This window comes from Hemitrygon akajei, chromosome 18 (assembly GCF_048418815.1).
Source record: "Hemitrygon akajei chromosome 18, sHemAka1.3, whole genome shotgun sequence".
In the NCBI taxonomy this organism is placed as follows: domain Eukaryota; kingdom Metazoa; phylum Chordata; class Chondrichthyes; order Myliobatiformes; family Dasyatidae; genus Hemitrygon; species Hemitrygon akajei.
The window spans coordinates 31,105,300-31,132,316 of NC_133141.1; the positions used below are offsets into that span (position 1 = coordinate 31,105,300).

A 27,017-nucleotide genomic window follows, 5' to 3' on the forward strand; every position below is an offset into this window, starting at 1 on the left:
ACACACGGATAGGAGATAGTGACTGTCTTAAAATAAACACCTATCCCCATCTCTCTCTCACGCACACACACAGACAGGAGATAGTGACTGTATTAAAATAAACACCTATCCCATTCCCTATCTCACACACACACACACACACACACAGGAGACACCTACTGCATTAAAATAAACACCTACTCCCTTCTGTCTCTCTCTCACACACACAATCAGGACAGCTACTGTATTAAAATAAACACCTACCCGCTTCTCTCACTCACACACACATGGACAGGAGACACCTATTGTATTAAAATAAACACCTACCCCCTACTCTCTCTCACACACACACACACAGACAGGAGACACCTGCTGTATTAAAATAAACACCTATCCCTTTCTCTCACTCACACACACAAGGACAGGAGATAGCGACTGTATTAAAATAAACACCTACTCCCTTCTCTCTCTCTCTCTCTCACACACACACACACGGACAGGAGACACCTACACTATAAATAAACACCTCTCCCCATCTCTCTCTCTCTCTCTCACACACACACAGCCAGGAGATAGTGACTGTCTTAAAATAAACACTTATCCCCTTCTATCTCTCTCTCACACACATGGACAGGAGACACTTACAGTATAAATAAACACCTATCCCCATCTCTCTCTCACACACACACACACACACACGGACAGGAGACACCTACACTATAAACAAACACCTCTCCCCATCTCTCTCTCACACACACACAGACAGACACGGATAGGAGATAGTGACTGTCTTAAAATAAACACTTATCCCCTTCTATCTCTCACACACACACACACGGACAGGAGACACTTACAGTATAAATAAACACCTATCCCCATCTCTCTCTCTCACACACACACACACGGAGAGGAGACACCGACTGTATTCAAATAAACACCTACCCCCTTCTCTCACACACACACACACACGCGGACAGGAGACACCTACAGTATAAATAAACACCTATCCCCATCTCTCTCTCTCACACACACACACACACACACACACACACACACACACACGGAGAGGAGACACCTACTGGATTAAAATAAACACCTACCCCCTTCTCTCTCTCACAGACACGCACACGCAGGAGACACCTACTGCATTAAAATAAACAGCTACCCCCTTCTCACTCTCTCACACACACACAGACAGGAGATAGTGACTGTATTAAAATAAACACCTATCCCATTCCCTATCACACACACACACACACACACGGACAGGAGACACTGACTGCATTAAAATAAACACCTACCCCCTTCTCTCACTCACAGACACACGGACAGGAGACACCTATTGTATTAAAATAAACACCTACCCCCTACTCTCTCTCTCACACACACACACACACACGGACAGGAGACACCTGCTGTATTAAAATAAATACCTACCCCCTTCTCTATCTCTCTCCCACACACACACACGGATAGGAGATAGTGACTGTCTTAAAATAAACACCTATCCCCTTCTCTCTCTCTCTCTCTCTCACACACACACGGACAGGAGACACTTACAGTATAAATAAACACCGATCCCCATCTCTCTCTCACACACACACACGGACAGGAGATAGTGACTGTATTAAAATATACACCTATCCCTTTCACACTCTCACACACACAAATGGGCAGGAGACACCGACTGTATTAAAATAAACACCTACCCCCTTCTCTCTCACACACGCACACATGGACAGGAGACACCTACAGTATAAATAAACACCTATCCCCATCTCTCTCTCTCACACACACACACACACACACAGACAGGAGATAGTGACTGTATTAAAATAAACACCTATCCCATTCCCTATCACACACACACACACACAGGAGGCACCTACTGAATTAAAATAAACACCTACCCCCTTCTGTCTCTCTCACACACACACAATCAGGAGACACCTGCTGTATTAAAATAAACACCTATCCCTTTCTCTCTCACACACACACACACGGACAGGAGATAGTGACTGTATTAAAATAAACACCTACCCCCTTCTCTCTCACACACACACAATCAGCAGATAGTGACTGTATTAAAATAAACACCTACCCCCTTCTCTCTCTCTCTCACACACACAATCAGGAGACACCTACTGTATTAAAATAAACACCTACCCCCTTCTCTCTCTCACACACACACGGACAGGAGACAGCTATTGTATTAAAATAAACAACTATCCCCTTGACTGTCGGATGATTCGTTGATTGAGCTCCTACGATGTGCACTACAGTGACTGAACTTTGATAAGTTGGCGCCTTTTGTTTTTTTCTTTCCTTGTATATATATATTGTATTGCCTAATACTTCTTTAGTTAATGTTAGTAAATTCTATAAAGTGTATGTCATATCGGTATTTGGTGTGAAGTTGATACGGTGAGCGGCGCGAGACATAAACTCGATTCTCACAGCACCTGCGTGTACGGGAGGTGGGTTGGTGTGTCTCTCACACACACGGACAGACAGGTGACTCTTATTGTTCTGACAGCTCCTTCCCTCTATCATACTGACCGATAGGAGATACCTACTGTATTAAAATAACCACCTACCCCCTTCTCTCCCTCTCATACACACACACACACACACACACGGACAGGAGATAGCGACGGTATTAAAATAAAAACCTATCCCCTTCTCTCTCTCTCTCACACACACAGACAGGAAACACCTACAGTATAAATAAACACCTATCCCCATCTGTCTCTCTCTCACACACACACATGGACAGGAGATAGTGACTGTATTAAAATAAACACCTATCCCTTTCACACTCTCACACACACAAATGGGAAGGAGACAGCGACTTTATTGAAATAAACACCTACCCCCTTCTCTCTCTCACACACACACGGACAGGAGACACCTACAGTATAAATAAACACCAATCCCCATCTCTCTCTCTCACACACACACACACACACACACAGACAGGAGATAGTGACTGTATTAAAATAAACACCTATCCCATTCCCTATCAATCACAGACACACACAGGAGACACCTACTGCATTAAAATAAACAACTACCCCTTCTGTCTCACTCACACACACACACACACACACACACGGATAGGAGATAGTGACTGTCTTAAAATAAACACCAATCCCCATCTCTCTCTCACGCACACACACAGACAGGAGATAGTGACTGTATTAAAATAATCACCTATCCAATTCCCTATCACACACACAGGAGACATCTACTGCATTAAAATAAACACTTACCCCCTTCTCTCTCCCTCACACACACACACACACACACATGGACAGGAGACACCTGCTGTATTAAAATAAACACCTACCCCCTACTCTCTCTCACACACACACACACGGACAGGAGACACCTACTGTATTAAAATAAACACCTACCCCCTTCTCTCTCTCTCCCTCTCACACACACGGACAGGAGACACTTACTGTATTAAAATAAACACCAACTCCCTACTCTCTCACACACACACAGACGGACAGGAGACACCTACACTATAAATAAACACCTCTCCCATCTCACTCACACACACACACACACGGATAGGAGATAGTGACTGTCTTAAAATAAACACCTATCCCCATCTCTCTCTCACGCACACACACAGACAGGAGATAGTGACTGTATTAAAATAAACACCTATCCCATTCCCTATCACACACACAGGAGACATCTACTGCATTAAAATAAACACTTACCCCCTTCTCTCTCCCTCACTCACACACACACACACACAGGAGACACCTACTGCATTAAAATAAACACCTACTCCCTTCTGTCTCTCTCTCACACACACAATCAGGACAGCTACTGTATTAAAATAAACACCTACCCGCTTCTCTCACTCACACACACATGGACAGGAGACACCTATTGTATTAAAATAAACACCTACCCACTACTCTCTCTCACACACACACACACACAGACAGGAGACACCTGCTGTATTAAAATAAACACCTATCCCTTTCTCTCACTCACACACACACAAGGACAGGAGATAGCGACTGTATTAAAATAAACACCTACTCCCTTCTCTCTCTCTCTCTCTCTCACACACACACACACGGACAGGAGACACCTACACTATAAATAAACACCTCTCCCCATCTCTCTCTCTCTCTCTCTCACACACACACAGCCAGGAGATAGTGACTGTCTTAAAATAAACACTTATCCCCTTCTATCACTCTCACACACACACACATGGACAGGAGACACCTACACTATAAACAAACACCTCTCCCCATCTCTCTCTCACACACACACAGACAGACACGGATAGGAGATAGTGACTGTCTTAAAATAAACACTTATCCCCTTCTATCTCTCACACACACACACACATGGACAGGAGACACTTACAGTATAAATAAACACCTATCCCCATCTCTCTCTCACACACACACACACACGGAGAGGAGACACCGACTGTATTCAAATAAACACCTACCCCCTTCTCTCACACACACACACACACGCGGACAGGAGACACCTACAGTATAAATAAACACCTATCCCCATCTCTCTCTCTCACACACACACACACACACACGGAGAGGAGACACCTACTGGATTAAAATAAACACCTACCCCCTTCTCTCTCTCACAGACAAGCACACGCAGGAGACACCTACTGCATTAAAATAAACAGCTACCCCCTTCTCTCTCTCTCACACACACACAGACAGGAGATAGTGACTGTATTAAAATAAACACCTATCCCATTCCCTATCACACACACACACACACACACACACGGACAGGAGACACTGACTGCATTAAAATAAACACCTACCCCCTTCTCTCACTCACAGACACACGGACAGGAGACACCTATTGTATTAAAATAAACACCTACACCCTACTCTCTCTCTCACACACACACACGGACAGGAGACACCTGCTGTATTAAAATAAATACCTACCCCCTTCTCTATCTCTCTCCCACACACACACACACGGATAGGAGATAGTGACTGTCTTAAAATAAACACCTATCCCCTTCTCTCTCTCTCTCTCTCACACACACACGGACAGGAGACACTTACAGTATAAATAAACACCGATCCCCATCTCTCTCTCACACACACACACGGACAGGAGATAGTGACTGTATTAAAATATACACCTATCCCTTTCACACTCTCACACACACAAATGGGCAGGAGACACCGACTGTATTAAAATAAACACCTACCCCCTTCTCTCTCACACATGCACACACGGACAGGAGACACCTACAGTATAAATAAACACCTATCCCCATCTCTCTCTCTCACACACACACACACACAGACAGGAGATAGTGACTGTATTAAAATAAACACCTATCCCATTCCCTATCACACACACACACACACAGGAGGCACCTACTGCATTAAAATAAACACCTACCCCCTTCTGTCTCTCTCACACACACACAATCAGGAGACACCTGCTGTATTAAAATAAACACCTATCCCTTTCTCTCTCACACACACACACACACGGACAGGAGATAGTGACTGTATTAAAATAAACACCTACCCCCTTCTCTCTCTCTCACACACACACAATCAGCAGATAGTGACTGTATTAAAATAAACACCTACCCCCTTCTCTCTCTCTCTCACACACACACAATCAGGAGACACCTACTGTATTAAAATAAACACCTACCCCCTTCTCTCTCTCACACACACACGGACAGGAGACAGCTATTGTATTAAAATAAACAACTATCCCCTTGACTGTCGGATGATTCGTTGATTGAGCTCCTACGATGTGCACTACAGTGACTGAACTTTCATAAGTTGGCGCCTTTTGTTTTTTTCTTTCCTTGTATATATATATTGTATTGCCTAATACTTCTTTAGTTAATGTTAGTAAATTCTATAAAGTGTATGTCATATCGGTATTTGGTGTGAAGTTGATACGGTGAGCGGCGCGAGACATAAACTCGATTCTCACAGCACCTGCGTGTACGGGAGGTGGGTTGGTGTGTCTCTCACACACACGGACAGACACAGATGACTCTTATTGTTCTGACAGCTCCTTCCCTCTATCATACTGACCGATAGGAGATACCTACTGTATTGATAACCCCTCTCTCACACACAGACCACATCTATTGTTCTGATACCTCTTTCCCTCACATTCCCCTGAACCCCCCGACACACACACAGACACGACACCTACTGTACTGACACCGCTCCCCATCAATCCCTGGTGGACAACGACAGTTGGGCTGGTTCCCTGAGTTGACATTACACGAGGCTCCATTCCGGCAGTAGCCATCACACACCCTCTGCCGACAGTCTGGGCCCGTGAATCCATTTGGACACCGACACGTCGGCATTCCTGGTGGAAAGGAAAATGGTCTCGTTAATGGGGGTGATAACAGACATACTCACCACTCCCAACTCCAACCCTCAACACACCGAACGAGGGCGATAAAGAAGGCAGACAGATGTGTGTGTGTGTGTCTGTCGGGAAGTGTGTGTGTTTGTGTGTCAGGAAGTGTGTATCTGTGTGTCTGTTACGAAATGTGTACGTGCATGTGTGCTCAGTGACAGAACACAAAAAAAATCATATGGCCTGGCCAGATACCCACCTGAGGGGGAGGCAGTGCACGTGCCCCCGTTCTGACAGTATTCCCGGCACTGGTCAGTCTCACACTTCTCACCGGTATAGCGGGGCTGGCATTTGCACTTGGGCTGATTCCGCTCATTCAGGAAACAGCTGCCTCCATTCAGGCAGCGCAGGGTGCAGGAGCTGACAGTTGGGGCTGAAGAGAGATAAACACACTTGAGAGGTTGGTATCACCATTAGAACCCTATCAGTGTCAGTAAACCTCACCTGCTCTACACCCCTCAAAGTGCCAGTAAACCCCTCTACACCCCTCCCAAGGTCAGTAACCCCTTCTACACCACTCTCAGGGCCAGTAACCCCCTCTACACCACTCCCAGTGCCAGTAGCCCCCTCTACACCACACCCAGGGCCAGTAACCCCCTCTACACCACTCCCATTGCCAGTAGCCCACTCTACACCCCTCACAGGGTCAGTAACCCCCTCTACACCACTCCCAGGGTCAGTAACCCCATCTACACCACTCCCAGTGCCAGTAACACCATCTACACCACTCCGAGAAACAGTAGCCCCCACTACACCCCTCCCAGGGTCAGTAACCCCTCTACACGCCACCCAGGGTCAGTAATCCCACCTAAAACCATCCCAGGGTCAGTAACCCCCTCTACACCTCTCCCAGTGTCAGTAACCCCCTCTACACCCCTCCCAGGGTCAGTAACACCCTCTACACCCCTCGCAGGGTCAGTAACCCCCTCTACACCACTCCCAGGGTCAGTAACCCCCTCCTGCTCAACACCCCTCCGATTGTCAGTAACCTCCTCGACACCCCTCCCAGGGTCAGTAACCCCGTATACACCATTCCCAGGGTCAGTAACCCCATTGCACGCCTCCCAGTGTCAGTAACTATACCCCTCCCAGGGTCAGTAACCCCATCTACACCACTCCCAGAGCCAGTAACACCATCTACACCACTCCGAGAAACAGTAGTAGCCCCCACTACACCCCTCCCAGGGTCAGTAACCCCTCTACACGCCTCCCAGGGTCAGTAACCCCCCCAAAAACCATCCCAGGGTCAGTAACCCCTGTACACACATCTGAGGGTCAGAAACGCCCTCCAGCTTTACACCCCTCCCAGGGTCAGTAACCCCCTCTAAACCCCTCCCCGTCAGAAACCTCCTCTATACCACTCCCAGGGTCAGTAACCCCCTCTACACCTCTCCCAGTGTCAGTAACTATACCTCTCCCAGGGTCAGTAACCCCCTCTACATCACTCCCAGTGCCAGTAGCCCCCTCTACACCACACCCAGGGCCAGTAACCCCCTCTACACCACTCCCATTGCCAGTAGCCCACTCTACACCCCTCACAGGGTCAGTAACCCCCTCTACACCACTCCCAGGGTCAGTAACCCCATTGCACCCCTCCCAGTGTCAGTAACTATACCCCTCCCAGGGTCAGTAACCCCATCTACACCACTCCCAGTGCCAGTAACACCATCTACACCACTCCGAGAAACAGTAGCCCCCACTACACCCCTCCCAGGGTCAGTAACCCCTCTACACGCCACCCAGGGTCAGTAACCCCACCTAAAACCATCCCAGGGTCAGTAACCCCCTCTACACCTCTCCCAGTGTCAGTAACCCCCTCTACACCCCTCCCAGGGTCAGTAACACCCTCTACACCCCTCGCAGGGTCAGTAACCCCCTCTACACCACTCCCAGGGTCAGTAACCCCCTCCTGCTCAACACCCCTCCGATTGTCAGTAACCTCCTCGACACCCCTCCCAGGGTCAGTAACCCCCTCTACACCACTCCCAGGATCAGTAACCACTCCTGCTCTACACCCCTCCGAGTGTTAGTAACCCCCTCTATACCCCTCCCAGGGTCAGAAACCCACTCTACACCACTCCCAGAGCCAGTAACCCCCTCTACACCACTCCCAAAGCCAGTAGCCCCCTCTACACCCCAACAAGTGTCAGTAACCTCCTCTACACCCCTCCCAGGGTCAGTAATCCCCTCCACCTCTACACCCCTGCCAGGGTCAGTAACCCCGTATACACCACTCCCAGGGTCAGTAACCCCATTGCACCCCTCCCAGTGTCAGTAACTATACCCCTCCCAGGGTCAGTAACCCCATCTACACCCCTCCCAGGGTCAGTAACCCCATCTACACCCCTCCCAGGGTCAGTAACACCCTCTACACCACTCCAAGAATCAGTAGCCCCCACTACACCCCTCCCAGATTCAGTAACCCCTCTACACGCCTCCCAGGGTCAGTAACCCCCCCTAAAATCATCCCAGGGTCAGTAACCCCTGTACACACATCTGAGGGTCAGAAACGCCCTCCAGCTCTACACCCCTCCCAGGGTCAGTAACCCCCTCTAAAACCCTCCCCGTCAGTAACCTCCTCTATACCACTCCCAGGGTCAGTAACCCCCTCTACACCTCTCCCAGTGTCAGTAACTATACCTCTCCCAGGGTCAGCAACCCCCTCTACACCCCTCCCAGGGTCAGTAACACGCTCTACACCCCTCGCAGGGTCAGTAACCCCCTCTACACCACTCCCAGGGTCAGTAACCCCCTCTACACCCCTCCCAGGGTCAGTAACCCCCTCCTGCTCAACACCCCTCCGAGTGTCAGTAACCTCCTCGACACCCCTCCCAGGGTCAGTAACCCCCTCTACACCACTCCCAGGATCTGTAACTCCCTCCTGCTCTGCACGCCTCCGAGTGTTAGTAACCCCTCTATACACCTCCCAGGGTCAGAAACCCGCTCTACACCACTCCCAGAGCCAGTAACCCCCTCTACACCACTCCCAGAGCCAGTAACCCCCTCTACACCACTCCCAGAGCCAGTAACCCCCTCTCCACTCCTCCCAGGGTCAGTAACCCCTCTACACGCCTCCCAGGGTCAGTAAGCCCATTGCACCCCTCCCAGTGTCAGTAATCTCCTCTATACCCTTCCCAGAGTCAGAAATCCCCTCCAGCTCTAAACCCCTGCCAGGGTCAGTAACCCCGTCTACACCACTCCCAGGGTCAGTAACCCCATTGCACCCCTCCCAGTGTCAGTAACTATACCCCTCCCATGGTCAGTAACCCCATCTGCACCACTCCCAGTGCCAGTAACACCATCTACACCAGTCCGAGAAACAGTAGCCCCCACTACACCCCTCCCAGGGTCAGTAACCCCTCTACACGCCTCCCAGGGTCAGTAACCCCCCCCCCTAAAACCATCCCAGGGTCAGTAACCCCCTCTACACCTCTCCCAGTGTCAGTAACCCGCACTACACCCCTCCCAGGGTCAGTAACACACTCTACACCCCTCGCAGGGTCAGTAACCCCCTCTACACCACTCCCATTGCCAGTAGCCCACTCTACACCCCTCACAGGGTCAGTAACCCCCTCTACACCACTCCCAGGGTCAGTAACCCCATTGCACCCCTCCCAGTGTCAGTAACTATACCCCTCCCAGGGTCAGTAACCCCATCTACACCACTCCCAGTGCCAGTAACACCATCTACACCACTCCGAGAAACAGTAGCCCCCACTACACCCCTCCCAGGGTCAGTAACCCCTCTACACGCCACCCAGGGTCAGTAACCCCACCTAAAACCATCCCAGGGTCAGTAACCCCCTCTACACCTCTCCCAGTGTCAGTAACCCCCTCTACACCCCTCCCAGGGTCAGTAACACCCTCTACACCCCTCGCAGGGTCAGTAACCCCCTCTACACCACTCCCAGGGTCAGTAACCCCCTCCTGCTCAACACCCCTCCGATTGTCAGTAACCTCCTCGACACCCCTCCCAGGGTCAGTAACCCCCTCTACACCACTCCCAGGATCAGTAACCACTCCTGCTCTACACCCCTCCGAGTGTTAGTAACCCCCTCTATACCCCTCCCAGGGTCAGAAACCCACTCTACACCACTCCCAGAGCCAGTAACCCCCTCTACACCACTCCCAAAGCCAGTAGCCCCCTCTACACCCCAACAAGTGTCAGTAACCTCCTCTACACCCCTCCCAGGGTCAGTAATCCCCTCCACCTCTACACCCCTGCCAGGGTCAGTAACCCCGTATACACCACTCCCAGGGTCAGTAACCCCATTGCACCCCTCCCAGTGTCAGTAACTATACCCCTCCCAGGGTCAGTAACCCCATCTACACCCCTCCCAGGGTCAGTAACCCCATCTACACCCCTCCCAGGGTCAGTAACACCCTCTACACCACTCCGAGAAACAGTAGCCCCCACTACACCCCTCCCAGATTCAGTAACCCCTCTACACGCCTCCCAGGGTCAGTAACCCCCCCCTAAAATCATCCCAGGGTCAGTAACCCCTGTACACACATCTGAGGGTCAGAAACGCCCTCCAGCTCTACACCACTCCCAGGGTCAGTAACCCCCTCTAAACCCCTCCCCGTCAGTAACCTCCTCTATACCACTCCCAGGGTCAGTAACCCCCTCTACACCTCTCCCAGTGTCAGTAACTATACCTCTCCCAGGGTCAGTAACCCCCTCTACACCCCTCCCAGGGTCAGTAACACCCTCTACACCCCTCGCAGGGTCAGTAACCCCCTCTACACCACTCCCAGGGTCAGTAACCCCCTCTACACCCCTCCCAGGGTCAGTAACCCCCTCCTGCTCAACACCCCTCCGAGTGTCAGTAACCTCCTCGACACCCCTCCCAGGGTCAGTAACCCCCTCTACACCACTCCCAGGATCTGTAACTCCCTCCTGCTCTGCACGCCTCCGAGTGTTAGTAACCCCTCTATACCCCTCCCAGGGTCAGAAACCCGCTCTACACCACTCCCAGAGCCAGTAACCCCCTCTACACCACTCCCAGAGCCAGTAACCCCCTCTACACCACTCCCAGAGCCAGTAACCCCCTCTCCACTCCTCCCAGGGTCAGTAACCCCTCTACACGCCTCCCAGGGTCAGTAAGCCCATTGCACCCCTCCCAGTGTCAGTAATCTCCTCTATACCCTTCCCAGAGTCAGAAATCCCCTCCAGCTCTAAACCCCTGCCAGGGTCAGTAACCCCGTCTACACCACTCCCAGGGTCAGTAACCCCATTGCACCCCTCCCAGTGTCAGTAACTATACCCCTCCCATGGTCAGTAACCCCATCTACACCACTCCCAGTGCCAGTAACACCATCTACACCACTCCGAGAAACAGTAGCCCCCACTACACCCCTCCCAGGGTCAGTAACCCCTCTACACGCCTCCCAGGGTCAGTAACCCCCCCCTAAAACCATCCCAGGGTCAGTAACCCCCTCTACACCTCTCCCAGTGTCAGTAACCCGCACTACACCCCTCCCAGGGTCAGTAACACACTCTACACCCCTCGCAGGGTCAGTAACCCCCTCTACACAACTCCCAGGATCAGTAACCCCTCCTGCTCTACACCCCTCCGAGTGTTAGTAACCCCCTCTATACCCCTCCCAGGGTCAGAAACCCACTCTACACCACTCCCAGAGCCAGTAACCCCCTCTACACCACTCCCAAACCCAGTAGCCCCCTCTACACCCCAACAAGTGTCAGTAACCTCCTCTACACCCCTCCCAGGGTCAGTAACCCCGTATACACCACTCCCAGGGTCAGTAACCCCATTGCACCCCTCCCAGTGTCAGTAACTATACCCCTCCCAGGGTCAGTAACCCCATCTACACCACTCCCAGAGCCAGTAACACCATCTACACCACTCCGAGAAACAGTAGTAGCCCCCACAACACCCCTCCCAGGGTCAGTAACCCCTCTACATGCCTCCCAGGGACAGAAACCCCCCCTAAAACCATCCCAGGGTCAGTAACCCCTGTACACCCCTCTGAGGGTAAGAAACCCCCTCCAGCTCTACACCCCTCCCAGGGTCAGTAACCCCATCAACACACCTACCAGGGTCAGTAACCCCCTCTAAACCACTCCCAGAGCCAGTAACCCCCTCTACACCCCTCTCAGTGTCAGTAATCGCCTCTATACCCCTCCCAGAGTCAGAAATCCCCTCCAGCTCTAAACCCCTGCCAGGGTCTGTAACCCCGTCTACACCGCTCCCAGGGTCAGTAACCCCATTGCACCCCTCCCAGTGTCAGTAACTATACCCCTCCCAGGGTCAGTAACCCCATCTACACCACTCCCAGAGCCAGTAATACCATCTACACCACTCGCAGGGTCAGTAACCGCCTCTACACCACTCCCAGGGTCAGTAACCCCCTCTACACCCCTCCCAGGGTCAGTAACCCCCTCCTGCGCAACACCCCTCCGAGTGTCAGTAACCTCCTCGACACCCCTCCCAGGGTCAGTAACCCCCTCTACACCACTCCCAGGATCTGTAACCCCCTCCTGCTCTACACGCCTCCGAGTGTTAGTAACCCCCTCTATACCGCTCCCAGGGTCAGAAACCCACTCTACACCTCTCCCAGGGTCAGTAACACTCTCTACACCACTCCCAGAGCCAGTAACCCCCTCTACACCACTCCCAGAGCCAGTAACCCCCTCTCCACCCCTCCCAGGGTCAGTAACCCCTCTACACGCCTCCCAGGGTCAGTAACCCCCTCTACACCACTCCCAGGGTCAGTAACTATACCCCTCCCAGGGTCAGTAACCCCATCTACACCACTCCCAGAGCCAGTAACACCATCTACACCCCTCCGAGTGTCAGTAACCTCCTCGACACCCCTCCCAGGGTCAGGAACCCCCTCTACACCACTCCCAGGATCTGTAACCCCCTCCTGCTCTACACGCCTCCGAGTGTTAGTAACCCCCTCTATGCCCCTCCCAGGGTCAGAAACCCACTCTACACCTCTCCCAGGGTCAGTAACACTCTCTACACCACTCCCAGAGCCAGTAACCCCCTCTACACCACTCCCAGAGCCAGTAACCCCCTCTCCACCCCTCCCAGTGTCAGCAACTATACCCCTCCCAGGGTCAGTAACCCCATCTACACCCCTCCCAGGGTCAGTAACCCCATCTACACCCCTCCCAGTGTCAGTAACACCCTCTACACCACTCCGAGAAACAGTAGCCCCCACTACACCCCTCCCAGATTCAGTAACCCCTCTACACGCCTCCCAGGGTCAGTAACCCCCCCTAAAATCATCCCAGGGTCAGTAACCCCTGTACACACATCTGAGGGTCAGAAACGCCCTCCAGCTCTACACCCCTCCCAGGGTCAGTAACCCCCTCTAAACCCCTCCCCGTCAGTAACCTCCTCTATACCACTCCCAGGGTCAGTAACCCCCTCTACACCTCTCCCAGTGTCAGTAACTATACCTCTCCCAGGGTCAGTAACCCCCTCTACACCCCTCCCAGGGTCAGTAACACCCTCTACACCCCTCGCAGGGTCAGTAACCCCCTCTACACCACTCCCAGGGTCAGTAACCCCCTCTAAACTCCTCCCAGGGTCAGTAACCCCCTCCTGCTCAACACCCCTCCGAGTGTCAGTAACCTCCTCGACACCCCTCCCAGGGTCAGTAACCCCCTCTACACCACTCCCAGGATCTGTAACTCCCTCCTGCTCTGCACGCCTCCGAGTGTTAGTAACCCCCTCTATACCCCTCCCAGGGTCAGAAACCCGCTCTACACCACTCCCAGAGCCAGTAACCCCCTCTATACCACTCCCAGAGCCAGTAACCCCCTCTCCACTCCTCCCAGGGTCAGTAACCCCTCTACACGCCTCCCAGGGTCAGTAAGCCCATTGCACCCCTCCCAGTGTCAGTAATCTCCTCTATACCCTTCCCAGAGTCAGAAATCCCCTCCAGCTCTAAACCCCTGCCAGGGTCAGTAACCCCGTCTACACCACTCCCAGGGTCAGTAACCCCATTGCACCCCTCCCAGTGTCAGTAACTATACCCCTCCCATGGTCAGTAACCCCATCTACACCACTCCCAGTGCCAGTAACACCATCTACACCACTCCGAGAAACAGTAGCCCCCACTACACCCCTCCCAGGGTCAGTAACCCCTCTACACGCCTCCCAGGGTCAGTAACCCCCCCCTAAAACCATCCCAGGGTCAGTAACCCCCTCTACACCTCTCCCAGTGTCAGTAACCCGCTCTACACCCCTCCCAGGGTCAGTAACACCCTCTACACCCCTCGCAGGGTCAGTAACCCCCTCTACACAACTCCCAGGATCAGTAACCCCTCCTGCTCTACACCCCTCCGAGTGTTAGTAACCCCCTCTATACCCCTCCCAGGGTGAGAAACCCACTCTACACCACTCCCAGAGCCAGTAACCCCCTCTACACCACTCCCAAAGCCAGTAGCCCCCTCTACACCCCAACAACTGTCAGTAACCTCCTCTACACCCCTCCCAGGGTCAGTAACCCCGTATACACCACTCCCAGGGTCAGTAACCCCATTGCACGCCTCCCAGTGTCAGTAACTATACCCCTCCCAGGGTCAGTAACCCCATCTACACCACTCCCAGAGCCAGTAACACCATCTACACCACTCCGAGAAACAGTAGTAGCCCCCACTACACCTCTCCCAGGGTCAGTAACCCCTCTACACGCCTCCCAGGGTCAGTAACCCCCCCAAAAACCATCCCAGGGTCAGTAACCCCTGTACACACATCTGAGGGTCAGAAACGCCCTCCAGCTTTACACCCCTCCCAGGGTCAGTAACCCCCTCTAAACCCCTCCCCGTCAGAAACCTCCTCTATACCACTCCCAGGGTCAGTAACCCCCTCTACACCTCTCCCAGTGTCAGTAACTATACCTCTCCCAGGGTCAGTAACCCCCTCTACACCTCTCCCAGGGTCAGTAACCCCCTCTACACCCTCCCAGGGTCAGAAACCCACTCTACACGCCTCCCAGAGCCAGTAACCCCCTCTCCACCCCCCCCCCAGGGTCAGTAACCCCTCTACACCCTCCCAGGGTCAGAAACCCACTCTACACCTCTCCCAGAGCCAGTAACCCCCTCTCAACCCCCCCCCCCCAGGGTCAGTAACCCCTCTACATGCCTCCCAGGGTCAGTAACCCCTGTACACCCCTCTGAGGGTAAGAAACCCCCTCCAGCTCTACACCCCTCCCAGGGTCAGTAACCCCCTCTAAACCCCTCCCAGAGCCAGTAACCCCCTCTACACCCCTCCCAGAGTCAGTAACCCCTCTACACGCCTCCCAGGGTCAGTAACCCCCTCTACATCACTCCCAGTGCCAGTAGCCCCCTCTACACCACACCCAGGGCCAGTAACCCCCTCTACACCACTCCCATTGCCAGTAGCCCACTCTACACCCCTCACAGGGTCAGTAACCCCCTCTACACCACTCCCAGGGTCAGTAACCCCATTGCACCCCTCCCAGTGTCAGTAACTATACCCCTCCCAGGGTCAGTAACCCCATCTACACCACTCCCAGTGCCAGTAACACCATCTACACCACTCCGAGAAACAGTAGCCCCCACTACACCCCTCCCAGGGTCAGTAACCCCTCTACACGCCACCCAGGGTCAGTAACCCCACCTAAAACCATCCCAGGATCAGTAACCCCCTCTACACCTCTCCCAGTGTCAGTAACCCCCTCTACACCCCTCCCAGGGTCAGTAACACCCTCTACACCCCTCGCAGGGTCAGTAACCCCCTCTACACCACTCCCAGGGTCAGTAACCCCCTCCTGCTCAACACCCCTCCGATTGTCAGTAACCTCCTCGACACCCCTCCCAGGGTCAGTAACCCCTTCTACACCACTCCCAGGATCAGTAACCACTCCTGCTCTACACCCCTCCGAGTGTTAGTAACCCCCTCTATACCCCTCCCAGGGTCAGAAACCCACTCTACACCACTCCCAGAGCCAGTAACCCCCTCTACACCACTCCCAAAGCCAGTAGCCCCCTCTACACCCCAACAAGTGTCAGTAACCTCCTCTACACCCCTCCCAGGGTCAGTAATCCCCTCCACCTCTACACCCCTGCCAGGGTCAGTAACCCCGTATACACCACTCCCAGGGTCAGTAACCCCCTCTACACCACTCCCAGAGCCAGTAACCCCCTCTCCACTCCTCACAGGGTCAGTAACCCCTCTACACGCCTCCCAGGGTCAGTAAGCCCATTGCACGCCTCCCAGTGTCAGTAACTATACCCCTCCCAGGGTCAGTAACCCCATCTACACCACTCCCAGAGCCAGTAACACCATCTACACCACTCCGAGAAACAGTAGTAGCCCCCACTACACCTCTCCCAGGGTCAGTAACCCCTCTACACGCCTCCCAGGGTCAGTAACCCCCCCTAAAACCATCCCAGGGTCAGTAACCCCTGTACACACATCTGAGGGTCAGAAACGCCCTCCAGCTTTACACCCCTCCCAGGGTCAGTAACCCCCTCTAAACCCCTCCCCGTCAGTAACCTCCTCTACACCCCTCCCAGGGTCAGTAACCCCGTATACACCACTCCCAGGGTCAGTAACCCCATTGCACGCCTCCCAGTGTCAGTAACTATACCCCTCCCAGGGTCAGTAACCCCATCTACACCACTCCCAGAGCCAGTAACACCATCTACACCACTCCGAGAAACAGTAGTAGCCCCCACTACACCTCTCCCAGGGTCAGTAACCCCTCTACACGCCTCCCAGGGTCAGTAACCCCCCCAAAAACCATCCCAGGGTCAGTAACCCCTGTACACACATCTGAGGGTCAGAAACGCCCTCCAGCTTTACACCCCTCCCAGGGTCAGTAACCCCCTCTAAACCCCTCCCCGTCAGAAACCTCCTCTATACCACTCCCAGGGTCAGTAACCCCCTCTACACCTCTCCCAGTGTCAGTAACTATACCTCTCCCAGGGTCAGTAACCCCCTCTACACCCTCCCAGGGTCAGAAACCCACTCTACACGCCTCCCAGAGCCAGTAACCCCCTCTCCACCCCCCCCCCCAGGGTCAGTAACCCCTCTACACCCTCCCAGGGTCAGAAACCCACTCTACACCTCTCCCAGAGCCAGTAACCCCCTCTCCACCCCCCCCCCAGGGTCAGTAACCCCTCTACATGCCTCCCAGGGTCAGTAACCCCTGTACACCCCTCTGAGGGTAAGAAACCCCCTCCAGCTCTACACCCCTCCCAGGGTCAGTAACCCCCTCTAAACCACTCCCAGAGCCAGTAACCCCCTCTACACCCCTCCCAGGGTCAGTAACCCCCTCTAAACCACTCCCAGAGCCAGTAACCCCCTCTACACCCCTCCCAGAGTCAGAAATCCCCTCTACATCACTCCCAGTGCCAGTAGCCCCCTCTACACCACACCCAGGGCCAGTAACCCCCTCTACACCACTCCCATTGCCAGTAGCCCACTCTACACCCCTCACAGGGTCAGTAACCCCCTCTACACCACTCCCAGGGTCAGTAACCCCATTGCACCCCTCCCAGTGTCAGTAACTATACCCCTCCCAGGGTCAGTAACCCCATCTACACCACTCCCAGTGCCAGTAACACCATCTACACCACTCCGAGAAACAGTAGCCCCCACTACACCCCTCCCAGGGTCAGTAACCCCTCTACACGCCACCCAGGGTCAGTAACCCCACCTAAAACCATCCCAGGGTCAGTAACCCCCTCTACACCTCTCCCAGTGTCAGTAACCCCCTCTACACCTCTCCCAGTGTCAGTAACCCCCTCTACACCCCTCCCAAGGTCAGTAACACCCTCTACACCCCTCGCAGGGTCAGTAACCCCCTCTACACCACTCCCAGGGTCAGTAACCCCCTCCTGCTCAACACCCCTCCGATTGTCAGTAACCTCCTCGACACCCCTCCCAGGGTCAGTAACCCCCTCTACACCACTCCCAGGATCAGTAACCACTCCTGCTCTACACCCCTCCGAGTGTTAGTAACCCCCTCTATACCCCTCCCAGGGTCAGAAACCCACTCTACACCACTCCCAGAGCCAGTAACCCCCTCTACACCACTCCCAAAGCCAGTAGCCCCCTCTACACCCCAACAAGTGTCAGTAACCTCCTCTACACCCCTCCCAGGGTCAGTAATCCCCTCCACCTCTACACCCCTGCCAGGGTCAGTAACCCCGTATACACCACTCCCAGGGTCAGTAACCCCCTCTACACCACTCCCAGAGCCAGTAACCCCCTCTCCACTCCTCCCAGGGTCAGTAACCCCTCTACACGCCTCCCAGGGTCAGTAAGCCCATTGCACGCCTCCCAGTGTCAGTAACTATACCCCTCCCAGGGTCAGTAACCCCATCTACACCACTCCCAGAGCCAGTAACACCATCTACACCACTCCGAGAAACAGTAGTAGCCCCCACTACACCTCTCCCAGGGTCAGTAACCCCTCTACACGCCTCCCAGGGTCAGTAACCCCCCCTAAAACCATCCCAGGGTCAGTAACCCCTGTACACACATCTGAGGGTCAGAAACGCCCTCCAGCTTTACACCCCTCCCAGGGTCAGTAACCCCCTCTAAACCCCTCCCCGTCAGAAACCTCCTCTATACCAATCCCAGGGTCAGTAACCCCCTCTACACCTCTCCCAGTGTCAGTAACTATACCTCTCCCAGGGTCAGTAACCCCCTCTACACCCTCCCAGGGTCAGAAACCCACTCTACACCTCTCCCAGAGCCAGTAACCCCCTCTCCACCCCCCCCCCCCAGGGTCAGTAACCCCTCTACATGCCTCCCAGGGTCAGTAACCCCTGTACACCCCTCTGAGGGTAAGAAACCCCCTCCAGCTCTACACCCCTCCCAGGGTCAGTAACCCTATCTACACACCTCCCAGGGTCAGTAACCCCCTCTAAACCACTCCCAGTGCCAGTAGCCCCCTCTACACCACACCCAGGGCCAGTAACCCCCTCTACACCACTCCCATTGCCAGTAGCCCACTCTACACCCCTCACAGGGTCAGTAACCCCCTCTACACCACTCCCAGGGTCAGTAACCCCATTGCACCCCTCCCAGTGTCAGTAACTATACCCCTCCCAGGGTCAGTAACCCCATCTACACCACTCCCAGTGCCAGTAACACCATCTACACCACTCCGAGAAACAGTAGCCCCCACTACACCCCTCCCAGGGTCAGTAACCCCTCTACACGCCACCCAGGGTCAGTATCCCCACCTAAAACCATCCCAGGGTCAGTAACCCCCTCTACACCTCTCCCAGTGTCAGTAACCCCCTCTACACCCCTCCCAGGGTCAGTAACACCCTCTACACCCCTCGCAGGGTCAGTAACCCCCTCTACACCACTCCCAGGGTCAGTAACCCCCTCCTGCTCAACACCCCTCCGATTGTCAGTAACCTCCTCGACACCCCTCCCAGGGTCAGTAACCCCCTCTACACCACTCCCAGGATCAGTAACCACTCCTGCTCTACACCCCTCCGAGTGTTAGTAACCCCCTCTATACCCCTCCCAGGGTCAGAAACCCACTCTACACCACTCCCAGAGCCAGTAACCCCCTCTACACCACTCCCAAAGCCAGTAGCCCCCTCTACACCCCAACAAGTGTCAGTAACCTCCTCTACACCCCTCCCAGGGTCAGTAATCCCCTCCACCTCTACACCCCTGCCAGGGTCAGTAACCCCGTATACACCACTCCCAGGGTCAGTAACCCCCTCTACACCACTCCCAGAGCCAGTAACCCCCTCTCCACTCCTCACAGGGTCAGTAACCCCTCTACACGCCTCCCAGGGTCAGTAAGCCCATTGCACGCCTCCCAGTGTCAGTAACTATACCCCTCCCAGGGTCAGTAACCCCATCTACACCACTCCCAGAGCCAGTAACACCATCTACACCACTCCGAGAAACAGTAGTAGCCCCCACTACACCTCTCCCAGGGTCAGTAACCCCTCTACACGCCTCCCAGGGTCAGTAACCCCCCCTAAAACCATCCCAGGGTCAGTAACCCCTGTACACACATCTGAGGGTCAGAAACGCCCTCCAGCTTTACACCCCTCCCAGGGTCAGTAACCCCCTCTAAACCCCTCCCCGTCAGTAACCTCCTCTACACCCCTCCCAGGGTCAGTAACCCCGTATACACCACTCCCAGGGTCAGTAACCCCATTGCACGCCTCCCAGTGTCAGTAACTATACCCCTCCCAGGGTCAGTAACCCCATCTACACCACTCCCAGAGCCAGTAACACCATCTACACCACTCCGAGAAACAGTAGTAGCCCCCACTACACCTCTCCCAGGGTCAGTAACCCCTCTACACGCCTCCCAGGGTCAGTAACCCCCCCAAAAACCATCCCAGGGTCAGTAACCCCTGTACACACATCTGAGGGTCAGAAACGCCCTCCAGCTTTACACCCCTCCCAGGGTCAGTAACCCCCTCTAAACCCCTCCCCGTCAGAAACCTCCTCTATACCACTCCCAGGGTCAGTAACCCCCTCTACACCTCTCCCAGTGTCAGTAACTATACCTCTCCCAGGGTCAGTAACCCCCTCTACACCCTCCCAGGGTCAGAAACCCACTCTACACGCCTCCCAGAGCCAGTAACCCCCTCTCCACCCCCCCCCAGGGTCAGTAACCCCTCTACACCCTCCCAGGGTCAGAAACCCACTCTACACCTCTCCCAGAGCCAGTAACCCCCTCTCCACCCCCCCCCCAGGGTCAGTAACCCCTCTACATGCCTCCCAGGGTCAGTAACCCCTGTACACCCCTCTGAGGGTAAGAAACCCCCTCCAGCTCTACACCCCTCCCAGGGTCAGTAACCCCCTCTAAACCACTCCCAGAGCCAGTAACCCCCTCTACACCCCTCCCAGGGTCAGTAACCCCCTCTAAACCACTCCCAGAGCCAGTAACCCCCTCTACACCCCTCCCAGAGTCAGAAATCCCCTCTACATCACTCCCAGTGCCAGTAGCCCCCTCTACACCACACCCAGGGCCAGTAACCCCCTCTACACCACTCCCATTGCCAGTAGCCCACTCTACACCCCTCACAGGGTCAGTAACCCCCTCTACACCACTCCCAGGGTCAGTAACCCCATTGCACCCCTCCCAGTGTCAGTAACTATACCCCTCCCAGGGTCAGTAACCCCATCTACACCACTCCCAGTGCCAGTAACACCATCTACACCACTCCGAGAAACAGTAGCCCCCACTACACCCCTCCCAGGGTCAGTAACCCCTCTACACGCCACCCAGGGTCAGTAACCCCACCTAAAACCATCCCAGGGTCAGTAACCCCCTCTACACCTCTCCCAGTGTCAGTAACCCCCTCTACACCTCTCCCAGTGTCAGTAACCCCCTCTACACCCCTCCCAAGGTCAGTAACACCCTCTACACCCCTCGCAGGGTCAGTAACCCCCTCTACACCACTCCCAGGGTCAGTAACCCCCTCCTGCTCAACACCCCTCCGATTGTCAGTAACCTCCTCGACACCCCTCCCAGGGTCAGTAACCCCCTCTACACCACTCCCAGGATCAGTAACCACTCCTGCTCTACACCCCTCCGAGTGTTAGTAACCCCCTCTATACCCCTCCCAGGGTCAGAAACCCACTCTACACCACTCCCAGAGCCAGTAACCCCCTCTACACCACTCCCAAAGCCAGTAGCCCCCTCTACACCCCAACAAGTGTCAGTAACCTCCTCTACACCCCTCCCAGGGTCAGTAATCCCCTCCACCTCTACACCCCTGCCAGGGTCAGTAACCCCGTATACACCACTCCCAGGGTCAGTAACCCCCTCTACACCACTCCCAGAGCCAGTAACCCCCTCTCCACTCCTCCCAGGGTCAGTAACCCCTCTACACGCCTCCCAGGGTCAGTAAGCCCATTGCACGCCTCCCAGTGTCAGTAACTATACCCCTCCCAGGGTCAGTAACCCCATCTACACCACTCCCAGAGCCAGTAACACCATCTACACCACTCCGAGAAACAGTAGTAGCCCCCACTACACCTCTCCCAGGGTCAGTAACCCCTCTACACGCCTCCCAGGGTCAGTAACCCCCCCTAAAACCATCCCAGGGTCAGTAACCCCTGTACACACATCTGAGGGTCAGAAACGCCCTCCAGCTTTACACCCCTCCCAGGGTCAGTAACCCCCTCTAAACCCCTCCCCGTCAGAAACCTCCTCTATACCAATCCCAGGGTCAGTAACCCCCTCTACACCTCTCCCAGTGTCAGTAACTATACCTCTCCCAGGGTCAGTAACCCCCTCTACACCCTCCCAGGGTCAGAAACCCACTCTACACCTCTCCCAGAGCCAGTAACCCCCTCTCCACCCCCCCCCCCAGGGTCAGTAACCCCTCTACATGCCTCCCAGGGTCAGTAACCCCTGTACACCCCTCTGAGGGTAAGAAACCCCCTCCAGCTCTACACCCCTCCCAGGGTCAGTAACCCTATCTACACACCTCCCAGGGTCAGTAACCCCCTCTAAACCACTCCCAGTGCCAGTAGCCCCCTCTACACCACACCCAGGGCCAGTAACCCCCTCTACACCACTCCCATTGCCAGTAGCCCACTCTACACCCCTCACAGGGTCAGTAACCCCCTCTACACCACTCCCAGGGTCAGTAACCCCATTGCACCCCTCCCAGTGTCAGTAACTATACCCCTCCCAGGGTCAGTAACCCCATCTACACCACTCCCAGTGCCAGTAACACCATCTACACCACTCCGAGAAACAGTAGCCCCCACTACACCCCTCCCAGGGTCAGTAACCCCTCTACACGCCACCCAGGGTCAGTATCCCCACCTAAAACCATCCCAGGGTCAGTAACCCCCTCTACACCTCTCCCAGTGTCAGTAACCCCCTCTACACCCCTCCCAGGGTCAGTAACACCCTCTACACCCCTCGCAGGGTCAGTAACCCCCTCTACACCACTCCCAGGGTCAGTAACCCCCTCCTGCTCAACACCCCTCCGATTGTCAGTAACCTCCTCGACACCCCTCCCAGGGTCAGTAACCCCCTCTACACCACTCCCAGGATCAGTAACCACTCCTGCTCTACACCCCTCCGAGTGTTAGTAACCCCCTCTATACCCCTCCCAGGGTCAGAAACCCACTCTACACCACTCCCAGAGCCAGTAACCCCCTCTACACCACTCCCAAAGCCAGTAGCCCCCTCTACACCCCAACAAGTGTCAGTAACCTCCTCTACACCCCTCCCAGGGTCAGTAATCCCCTCCACCTCTACACCCCTGCCAGGGTCAGTAACCCCGTATACACCACTCCCAGGGTCAGTAACCCCATTGCACCCCTCCCAGTGTCAGTAACTATACCCCTCCCAGGGTCAGTAACCCCATCTACACCCCTCCCAGGGTCAGTAACCCCATCTACACCCCTCCCAGGGTCAGTAACACCCTCTACACCACTCCAAGAATCAGTAGCCCCCACTACACCCCTCCCAGATTCAGTAACCCCTCTACACGCCTCCCAGGGTCAGTAACCCCCCCTAAAATCATCCCAGGGTCAGTAACCCCTGTACACACATCTGAGGGTCAGAAACGCCCTCCAGCTCTACACCCCTCCCAGGGTCAGTAACCCCCTCTAAACCCCTCCCCGTCAGTAACCTCCTCTATACCACTCCCAGGGTCAGTAACCCCCTCTACACCTCTCCCAGTGTCAGTAACTATACCTCTCCCAGGGTCAGTAACCCCCTCTACACCCCTCCCAGGGTCAGTAACACCCTCTACACCCCTCGCAGGGTCAGTAACCCCCTCTACACCACTCCCAGGGTCAGTAACCCCCTCTACACCACTCCCAGGGTCAGTAACCCCCTCCTGCTCAACACCCCTCCGAGTGTCAGTAACCTCCTCGACACCCCTCCCAGGGTCAGTAACCCCCTCTACACCACTCCCAGGATCTGTAACTCCCTCCTGCTCTGCACGCCTCCGAGTGTTAGTAACCCCTCTATACCCCTCCCAGGGTCAGAAACCCGCTCTACACCACTCCCAGAGCCAGTAACCCCCTCTACACCACTCCCAGAGCCAGTAACCCCCTCTACACCACTCCCAGAGCCAGTAACCCCCTCTCCACTCCTCCCAGGGTCAGTAACCCCTCTACACGCCTCCCAGGGTCAGTAAGCCCATTGCACCCCTCCCAGTGTCAGTAATCTCCTCTATACCCTTCCCAGAGTCAGAAATCCCCTCCAGCTCTAAACCCCTGCCAGGGTCAGTAACCCCGTCTACACCACTCCCAGGGTCAGTAACCCCATTGCACGCCTCCCAGTGTCAGTAACTATACCCCTCCCAGGGTCAGTAACCCCATCTACACCACTCCCAGAGCCAGTAACACCATCTACACCACTCCGAGAAACAGTAGTAGCCCCCACTACACCTCTCCCAGGGTCAGTAACCCCTCTACACGCCTCCCAGGGTCAGTAACCCCCCCTAAAACCATCCCAGGGTCAGTAACCCCTGTACACACATCTGAGGGTCAGAAACGCCCTCCAGCTTTACACCCCTCCCAGGGTCAGTAACCCCCTCTAAACCCCTCCCCGTCAGAAACCTCCTCTATACCAATCCCAGGGTCAGTAACCCCCTCTACACCTCTCCCAGTGTCAGTAACTATACCTCTCCCAGGGTCAGTAACCCCCTCTACACCCTCCCAGGGTCAGAAACCCACTCTACACCTCTCCCAGAGCCAGTAACCCCCTCTCCACCCCCCCCAGGGTCAGTAACCCCTCTACATGCCTCCCAGGGTCAGTAACCCCTGTACACCCCTCTGAGGGTAAGAAACCCCCTCCAGCTCTACACCCCTCCCAGGGTCAGTAACCCTATCTACACACCTCCCAGGGTCAGTAACCCCCTCTAAACCACTCCCAGTGCCAGTAGCCCCCTCTACACCACACCCAGGGCCAGTAACCCCCTCTACACCACTCCCATTGCCAGTAGCCCACTCTACACCCCTCACAGGGTCAGTAACACCCTCTACACCACTCCCAGGGTCAGTAACCCCATTGCACCCCTCCCAGTGTCAGTAACTATACCCCTCCCAGGGTCAGTAACCCCATCTACACCACTCCCAGTGCCAGTAACACCATCTACACCACTCCGAGAAACAGTAGCCCCCACTACACCCCTCCCAGGGTCAGTAACCCCTCTACACGCCACCCAGGGTCAGTAACCCCACCTAAAACCATCCCAGGGTCAGTAACCCCCTCTACACCTCTCCCAGTGTCAGTAACCCCCTCTACACCCCTCCCAGGGTCAGTAACACCCTCTACACCCCTCGCAGGGTCAGTAACCCCCTCTACACCACTCCCAGGGTCAGTAACCCCCTCCTGCTCAACACCCCTCCGATTGTCAGTAACCTCCTCGACACCCCTCCCAGGGTCAGTAACCCCCTCTACACCACTCCCAGGATCAGTAACCACTCCTGCTCTACACCCCTCCGAGTGTTAGTAACCCCCTCTATACCCCTCCCAGGGTCAGAAACCCACTCTACACCACTCCCAGAGCCAGTAACCCCCCTCTACACCACTCCCAAAGCCAGTAGCCCCCTCTACACCCCAACAAGTGTCAGTAACCTCCTCTACACCCCTCCCAGGGTCAGTAATCCCCTCCACCTCTACACCCCTGCCAGGGTCAGTAACCCCGTATACACCACTCCCAGGGTCAGTAACCCCATTGCACCCCTCCCAGTGTCAGTAACTATACCCCTCCCAGGGTCAGTAACCCCATCTACACCCCTCCCAGGGTCAGTAACCCCATCTACACCCCTCCCAGGGTCAGTAACACCCTCTACACCACTCCAAGAATCAGTAGCCCCCACTACACCCCTCCCAGATTCAGTAACCCCTCTACACGCCTCCCAGGGTCAGTAACCCCCCCTAAAATCATCCCAGGGTCAGTAACCCCTGTACACACATCTGAGGGTCAGAAACGCCCTCCAGCTCTACACCCCTCCCAGGGTCAGTAACCCCCTCTAAACCCCTCCCCATCAGTAACCTCCTCTATACCACTCCCAGGGTCAGTAACCCCCTCTACACCTCTCCCAGTGTCAGTAACTATACCTCTCCCAGGGTCAGTAACACCCTCTACACCCCTCCCAGGGTCAGTAACACCCTCTACACCCCTCGCAGGGTCAGTAACCCCCTCTACACCACTCCCAGGGTCAGTAACCCCATTGCACCCCTCCCAGTGTCAGTAACTATACCCCTCCCAGGGTCAGTAACCCCATCTACACCACTCCCAGTGCCAGTAACACCATCTACACCACTCCGAGAAACAGTAGCCCCCACTACACCCCTCCCAGGGTCAGTAACCCCTCTACACGCCACCCAGGGTCAGTAACCCCACCTAAAACCATCCCAGGGTCAGTAACCCCCTCTACACCTCTCCCAGTGTCAGTAACCCCCTCTACACCTCTCCCAGTGTCAGTAACCCCCTCTACACCCCTCCCAAGGTCAGTAACACCCTCTACACCCCTCGCAGGGTCAGTAACCCCCTCTACACCACTCCCAGGGTCAGTAACCCCCTCCTGCTCAACACCCCTCCGATTGTCAGTAACCTCCTCGACACCCCTCCCAGGGTCAGTAACCCCCTCTACACCACTCCCAGGATCAGTAACCACTCCTGC

At 54.9% G+C, this 27,017-nt stretch overlaps 1 protein-coding gene across 1 annotated transcript in view; it reads right to left on the bottom strand.

Annotated features, from left to right (window-relative positions):
- LOC140741643 (low-density lipoprotein receptor-related protein 1-like) overlaps positions 1-27,017 on the bottom strand; it is a 561,364-nt gene that overhangs the window by 236,940 nt on the left and 297,407 nt on the right. Inside the window, 2 exon segments of the mRNA XM_073071927.1 lie at positions 6,196-6,357; positions 6,611-6,784. Of these exon segments, the coding sequence (XP_072928028.1) occupies positions 6,196-6,357; positions 6,611-6,784 (336 nt within the window).